This window comes from Rhincodon typus, chromosome 4 (assembly GCF_021869965.1).
Source record: "Rhincodon typus isolate 14 chromosome 4, sRhiTyp1.1, whole genome shotgun sequence".
Lineage (NCBI taxonomy): Eukaryota > Metazoa > Chordata > Chondrichthyes > Orectolobiformes > Rhincodontidae > Rhincodon > Rhincodon typus.
Window position 1 is genome coordinate 6,316,472 of NC_063335.1, and position 8,525 is coordinate 6,324,996.

Here is an 8,525-nt window from a genome sequence, read left to right on the forward strand (position 1 = left end):
CCCCCCCCCCCCCCCCCCCCCCCCCCCCCCAAAAAAAAAATAATAGGATACAGCTGTACTTTCTATCTTTGAAGTAGTCTGGTTTCAAAAACAGACTGCCCATTTCTGCCTGTCTGCCAATGTCAACTGTCTGTGTTATGGGCCTTGTACAATCTAAAGAAGTAACAAACTGCTGGAGAAATTCAACAGGTGTGATAGATTTGTGGAAAGACAAACAAAGTTTAATGTTTTGAGTCCCATGATTGTTCCTCAGAATTCTGCAGTTCTAAAGAAGAGTCATCATACTCGAAACTTTAACTGTTTCTCTCTTCATAGATGCTGGAAGACCTGCTGAGTTTTGCCAACACTTGGTGTTTTATTTTTGGATCACCAGCCTCTGTAGTGTTTTGGTTTTATTTCATTATCCAGTGAATTGGTTTGGATAGCTGGCTCAATTGACCTGTAAATGTGTATTTTTAAAATTTATTTTTAAAGAATCAGCTGCCGTATTTTGGCAACATCATACAGATCGGCCGAAAGGTGCTAGGTTCTCCACTGCTCATGCATATTTCCCCAAGCACCAAAATGTGTCTAGTGGTTATACTGTGACATCTAGTTCGATAACTCCTATTCCCTGGTTTATCTTTATAGTCCTGATCCATGAGTCATGTATTTTTAAAACTTTTCTGTAGCACTTGTTAACTGCTTTGTTAAAATCCACATAGATAATGTTTGTTGCATTCTCTTTTCCAACTTGTCTGGTCCTCATCAAAAAAAATATTTTGAGTAGTCAGCCATTATGGGAAGCTAGTTTGGTATATGATATAAAAGAGATGGATGTGCTGATATAGTTAGGTAGGAGGTAGCTTGTGAGGCATACAACATTGGCATGGGCCAGTTGGCTGAATTCCCTGTTTCTATGCTGTAAGTTCTGTCCTGTTTAATAGGGACATGAAATGGAGAGTGCCTTTTCATACTGTTTATTTTCTTCAGGATCTACACACCGCTGAAAAAACAAAGCTAATCACTCAGCTCCGAGATGCAAAGAATTTAATTGAACAGTTGGAACAAGATAAGGTGAGCAGTACTTTAGGTAAGGTGAGTGGCATGCTGTTTTGTCAAAAACTGCAGGAAAGTAGAAGCAGCTAAATTTTAAATGATATGATTTGCTGCAGAACTGACCCAGTCTGTAGTTCAACTGCACAGTAAGATGAAATGGTCAAATTAGCCCTGTGAAGTGCATCGATTCTGCTAGCACACAATATTACACTGTTGCTACTACAGTTTCAGTGATGGTTATGAATAACTTTCTTAAATGTGGATTAGTAACAGAGTGCAAGTTCCATTGCATACAGATACATTTTTTTGGTAAATTCCAAAGTGCATTTTTTCTTAAACATACTATTACACTTGCTGGAAATCTGAAAACTAATTCACAGAAAGTTGACAATCTTCCACCGTTCAGGCAGAACCTGTGGAAAAACAGTTTTCTTTTCACTGTTTAAGATTCTCTCTCTGAATTTTAGTTCCCCTCTGATCCACATTGCTCTATCCTTTTATTCCATGTGTGTTAAATTTTCTCACAAATCTTGCATGGCATTGTGTTGAATGTCCTACGAAAGTCAGTGTACAGCGCATCAATCCTATTGATGCTTTCTCTTACCCCTTTGAAAATCTCCAGCAAGTTAGTTAAATATAGTTTCCTCCTTAGAAATCTACGCTGACACTTTCTAATCAACTCACCTTTTCCCCTGTAACTCTTAACTCTACCTTCAATAATAATCCCTTGAAATTTCCTCGGACTTGAAGTTAAACTAGCTGATCTGTAATTGTCAGTTAATCCTTATAAACTTTTTTGAACAAGGGTGTAATGCTTGCATTAGTCCTCTGGCAACTTGCTTGCATTTGGGGAAGACTGAAAGATTACAGCCAGTGTGCCTGTAATTTCAACTCTCACTTCCTTCAACCTAAAGAAGGAGTAAGACTCCGAAAGCTTGTGTTTACAAATAAACCTGTTGGACTATAACCTGGTGTCATGTGATTTCTGACCTTGTCCACCCCAGTCCAACACCGGCACCTCCACATCATGTTCAACATCTTGGTATTTTGTCAGCCCTGGTATCTTGTCTACTTTACGTTATTCTATTCAACACTTCCTCCTCATCAGTTTTGAACCTTTCTCGTCATGATGTGGAGGTGCACGTGTTGGACTGAGATGGACAAGGTCAAAAATCACACACACCAGATTATAGTCCGACAGGTTTATTTGAAAACACTAGCTTTCGAAGCTCTACTCCTTCCTTGGGTGTAGTGTCTAACCTGGTGTCGTGTGGTTTTTGACCTTGTAAACTTTTCTAGTGTCACCATGGCCTGGTTAGCATCTGTCTCCATGATAAAGAGAGATGAAAAGTATTAACTTGACACCTCACTCGTGTCTCTTGCCTCCAGGTGTAAATTCCCTTTTTAGTCTCTAAGGTGCCCTCCTAATTCTTTTGCTATCTTCTTAGTGTATATGTGCCTGCAGAAGACTTTGAGATTACCCTTTTACTTGGTCATCATTCTTTTCTCATAATCTTTCTTTGCTTCTCTTATGTGTAATTTCACCCCCGCCACTGAACAATTCACCCTTTATGCTACTACTGTCCCAGTATACATTCAGTCAGTCAAAGTTTCCCAATATAATGACTATGAGATAACATATCCATAACAAGTTATCGTCACAACATTATATTTCCAAATGGCAATCTGTCTGTAATTCCCCAGTCTTACTTATTATACTTCATTATATTGACCCAACTTTAACTTATTCGTGGTGTTTCTTAGTTTAATCCAAGAATAGCTTTTTCTTCAAAAATAAAACGGTTTTCTAACTTACAGCAATTTAAAACAATCCCTAATAGCACTTTCTTACCAACCAATGACTCAAAAGTTGCCTGTGATGCAGCTGTTGTTTTCAATTTCCTTTCAAACTCAACACAACCGGTTGCGATCAGCTGAATAATATGTCTCTGACTCTCGTTTATAAATTAAGCAGCCTCTTAATATGTCTCAAGGTGGATAGAAGTAATATTGGTGAGGCATTGCTCACCTTTGAGAAACAGCTTGGATAGCAGTAGACTTTAGCGATCTTTCAACGTTTAGGTTCATAAGTGAATCCAAGACTTAGGTCTTTAATGAACAGTTCACAGAGGCCAAAGGTAATGTGAAAGCCTTGGAATAAGAACTGTACCTGCAGTCGTGTTCCAGATTTACAGACATCTTGTGCGTATGACTGCATTATTGTTCATGAATGCACATTTTTCTGGAAGCAAAGATTTATTTAGCACGTAATGAACAAGAGAGTGCACACTCATTCAAGAAGGGGTGATTACTAAAACTTATCTACCATCCAAACTTGGCCTCAGTGCAAATTTGTATCCCCTATAAAGAGATGTTAGTCCTCCCAATGTGAATGTATTGACAGCCATTTTTCTTCCTTACTGAACAATTAAGATTGGGTTGAAGAATGCGTGCTATCCAAGTCACACTGTTGTGAGCAAATTCCAGGCTCCCCTTGATAGTCATTATTGTCCCCCACCCCCAATCCTTCATCTACCATTTTGTGTCACTGTTAAACCCTTCAGGTTTTCCATGTGACCGTCGCACCTTTTTATTTGGCGGTTAATATGCTCAGTTTTCTCCTCAGCCCTTGGCTTTACCACATTGCTGTGCAATGATATCTATCCATTGTCCACCCATTGAAGGTGATGTGAAACCTCTCCCACTGCCCCATAGTACATCAGCCCCTCCAATGGTGTATCAGATCCTATGCTTAAGTTTAGAGTGGCCCACTTTGTAGTTATTACCTCAGTGTCTCAATCCCAGACGAGTTTTCCACATTCCACAATAAAGTATGGACTGCTCCCTGCTGAGCACCCTTAACATTGACTGCTCAAATTCCCACAGCCTGACTTGACACAACTTCAGACTGATGATGGCCCAGAATCTAGACTGCTGTCTCCACATTTCCATAAATAACTTAATCCACACAGATATTGCACCAGATCCTCAAGATGTTTAAGAATTATTTAGATGAGCACTTGAAGCACTGTAGCATACAAGGCTATAAGCCAAGTACTAGAAAATTGATTAAAATAGATAGATAGTTGATGTTCAAAACTGGACATGATAGGCTGAAGGGCCTCTTGCCATGTAAATAATCCGTGACTCTAAATATTCTGAGAGACCAAGAGGGTAGATGAACAGTATCAATTTGTTCTGTTTGAGAGGTCTAGGCTAGGGTCTTTGTGTCAGTATTGGAGCCAGATAACTTTGGAATGAAATTGGGAAGCATTTCTTGACATCTTCCAATCAACCTGTTCGGAGATGATGTGCTTCACCTCTGGAGCAGATGGGACTTGAACCTGAACTTCGTGGTCCAGAGGTAGTAATATTGCCGCTGTACTCAAGCCCAGGCAGCATTTCTATGCAACAGGGTGGGAGAAGTTCGAAAATGTCTTCTACAAATGATAGTAGTAGATAAATTGTTAATTTTAAACCTGACAATAATGGATATTTGTTAGCAAATATATTGAAAAATTGCAGCAAGGGTAGATCGATGGAGTTGATCATTTATGGTCTCATTGAATGGTGGAATATGTTTGAAGGCCTACTGTTTTGTCCATGTTTTTATAGTACAGTTCTCCCCTGTGCACACAGTGTCACTTAAAACAGATAACAGAGGACATGAAGCTTCTCTGGAGATTTCTGAAGAAGGGTCTAGACCCGAAACATCAGCTTTCCTGCTCCTCTGATGCTGCTTGGCCTGCTGTGTTCATCCAGCTCTACACCTTGTTATCTCATGTCTGCTTCATCATCATTTTTGAAGACACCAATAATAAACTCTTTAGACCCTTTGCTCCTTATCGTCTACATGCTCACCTTAGGAATACAACTAACAGATATGGGATTCAGCTAACGTATGGATGTAGGTGACATAGCCTCTCTGAACTCAATCATGATTCCTGTGTTTTCAATACTGCCAGTCCAAAACCTCATCTGTGATTAGCAATTCCTTCCAACAAAATATTCAGGGATAAAAAAGAATGCCATCATCTTTGATGCTTGCTACAAGGTCTATGTCTATGTCTTTCCCTATATCCATTCCCTTTCCTAGCCATGGTCTCAGTCTGAACTAGTCTGTTGGCCCTTCAGTATCCTATTTGAGCCTGATGAGGCTTCTGACTTAAATTCTTTTCTTCACTGAATTTCTTTCCTATCACCTTTTGTACTGGTTAATCTCCAGTCTTACCGTGAGCCTGCTGCTACCAGAAACCTCGTGTGCCTTGTCACTTGCTGACTGAACCATTCTTAACTACACCTCCTCTGGGAGGTGATGATGTAATCATAATTTCATTGAACTATTTAATCCAGAATCCCTGGCTGAAATTCTGAGGAAAACCAAAGAACTGTGAATGTTGGAAATCATAACTAAACAAGGGTCACGGGACCTGAAATGTTAACCCTGCTTTCTCTCCACAGATGCTTCCTGAACTGCTGAATTTTTCCAGCAATTTCTGTTTGTTTCAAATATTCTGGGGAGTTCGGTATGATTCCTGCCTTGGCAGATGGTGAAATTTTAATTTGGTAAAAATCTGGAATAAAAAGCTAATATAGGGGTATCGATATAACCACAGTTGATCTGTTGTTTAAAAAAAAAAAGTTCATGAATGCCCTTTACTGACGGAAATCTGCCATCTTTACCTGGTCTGGTCCACTTGTGACTTTGTCCCACCATAGTGTGTTTACTCTTAACTGCTCTCAGGACAGCTAGGATTGGGCAATAAATGCTGGTCTAGCCAGTGACACCAAAATCTGTGACCAAATATGATTCCAAAGCCTTTTTGTGCAGCTGCCCAGCATTATCCCTGGTAAACCTTAACACGTCTAAACTCTGTTTATCCAAACCATCATCACGTTTAGCATTTCATATCCTTCAGGTTTCAATGAGCTTTTCAGAGAGCTAAGTCAGTAATTATGATAGAATCTAAAATAGATTAACTTTTATGAAAGAGTTGCAATTTTGTAATGCAGATTTTTCTTTGTTACTAAAAAATATGGCATTCTGTAACACAAAATTAATATTTCAAGGCATTTTTTAGTAATTATGGAATTAGTACAAAATAAATTAGTTAAAAACCCAGTTGCACCTCACTAAAATGGTGTGCCTTTTTAAAGGATGCTTAGAGAGTCTTTAACAGTGGGAATTCTCATCCATTTCGTCGATTTCTATCAATTGCAATCTGAAGTATCTTTGGACGTTAAATTTATTATACCAGTCACAACACAGAATACTGATGAGCTTTTGAATTACTGCTGGTTTTGGTAGAAATCTGAGTTTTGCAAGTTCTTATTAGTCAGTACGTTCCTATTCGGTGAGCTGCTGATAGAGTCAAGTTGTTCCCAACTGATTTTTCCCCTTGTTAATTCCCTCAATTTGGAAGAAAGCTTTGAAAGAAAAGAGAAGATTTCAGGGATAAGAAGAAACTTGGAGATGCAGTTAATTGCCTTGTAAAAGACAACCCGGAGTACTAATAAATGGCTCGGTATGAGCAAAGCGGACAAAAGTTGAAACAGGAAGAGGCATGTGAGAAGAATAAACATCAGCATAGATCATTTGATCTGAAGGGCCTATTTTAGTGCCTTTTGAAAGAAAAATTTTAAAATGTTGATAATTACAGGGAATGGTGATCGCAGAGACAAAACGGCAAATGCATGAAACATTGGAGATGAAGGAAGAGGAAATCTCTCAACTTCGTGCCAAAATTCAGCAGTTCAGTGGACAACGTGAAGAGCTGCTTGAACAGAAAGAGAAGTCTGACAAAGCTGGTAAGCAGTTCCTGCTATGTTCTATTTTAGCTGATTTAATTTGTCTTTGCTTTCTTTAGTCAGTAGATCTCTAAACTCAGTTACAGTCAATAAAATGAGAATATAAATTCAGATTCAGCTAGGAGACAAAGAAAGCGAGTCTGATTCAGGCCGAAGTTTTATCAAGAAGTTACCAAGTGTACTTTAGACATGAACTAGCATTTGTGACCTTTGAGCTTAGATTGTTTATTTCCACCAGTTTATGTTATGCTGATACTTTGTACACTAGTCCGTATTGCATGTTTTAACTGCTCTGCAATTCTTTAACGTGCATACTGTAATCCCCAGTAGTAGGCAGAAGGAACATTTTCACTAATTGATTGTAGTGTTTCTTCAACTTGATACTGAATGCCTGGTTCTACATGCATTTAAGTATTAATTTGATGCAAACATTTCATGCTTGCAAATGGTATCTCTCCACTTTCATTAATTTTGCTTGGTTGTCACTAATTTCTTTGGCATTTCTCTGCTGGTTGTGATTTGTAAACGACAGTTCTAAAGGATGAGGACTGAATATTTTAATGATCATCCAGACCATCGACTGTATGTGCAGTGACTAATTGTCAACGCATGAAGTTTCATAAATAAGTGCTTAGCTTTTATTTGCCAAGATAGTGAAATGAGATAGTTGGGTGCATTATTCCCAGTACTATACTTAAATCTTTTCCGGTGTCAGAGACTGAATTTGTTTGAATTAGATTATTAACCTGTATTCTATAAATGAGTGTTATCGCTGTGGGTCAGGTGAAAGTTAGGTGCTGTGTGCACTTCCTTCAAGATCAAGTTTGTCCAGTATTGCTGCATGTTTAGTGAGAAGATAGTTCACAATCTGTCCATTAGTGCTGTTCTATTACAATAAGTGATGAAGCAGTGCTAAATTTTCTAAAATAATAAAAATACATTTTTGCTCATGTTATTTCTTTGTACATTTTATTTATGATGAAGAAAAATAAATTGTAGTGTTTATCAACATTCTAGGGGTGACCATAGACCAGAAACTGAATTGGATCATTCATAACTTATGTAGCAGGTTAGAGGCTAGGAATTTTAAAATGAGTAATTCACCTGCAGTCTCATCAATGCCTTTGCACTAACTAATTTCCGCTTGCGTTATCTGGGTACAGCTCTAACAACAATCCAGAAGCTCAACACCATCCTGGGCAAAGTAACCCAGTTTATGACGTCCATCCCCCATTCAAATAGTCACTGTCTTCACCATTGATGCACAACCACAATAATGTGTGCTGTCCACAGAATGCATTGCAGGAGCTCACCGAGTGCTTTGGCAGACCTTCCAAACCTGTGACCTCCATCACTTCGATCCACGTGACTAGCAAATTCCTGGGAACACGACTGATGAAACATACACCATCCTAACTTGAAACATATTGTTGGTTGCTCAAAAACCTGGAATTCCTTTCCTGAGAGCACTGTTGTTTACTTTTACATCATGATCTACAGTGGTTCAGGAAAGTGGCTCACTACCACCTGCTCACAGGCAGTTACGGATGGGCAGTAAATTACAGCCAACAAAGTTTGCAAATGAAAAGACAACGCCTTGAATGTTTGACAACAAGGTGCAGAGCTGGATGAACACAGCAGGCCAAGCAGCATCGTAGGAGCAGAAAGGCTGACGTTTC

General features: G+C 38.9%; 1 protein-coding gene across 2 annotated transcripts in view; it reads left to right on the plus strand.

Moving 5' to 3' along the window:
- golga4 (golgin A4) overlaps positions 1 to 8,525 on the plus strand; it is a 128,498-nt gene that overhangs the window by 43,141 nt on the left and 76,832 nt on the right. For both annotated transcript variants that reach the window (XM_048595648.1, XM_048595649.1), the window contains exons 9-10: positions 973 to 1,056; positions 6,699 to 6,846. In XM_048595648.1, the coding sequence (XP_048451605.1) occupies positions 973 to 1,056; positions 6,699 to 6,846 (232 nt within the window). The remainder of the gene's footprint in view (positions 1 to 972; positions 1,057 to 6,698; positions 6,847 to 8,525) is intronic.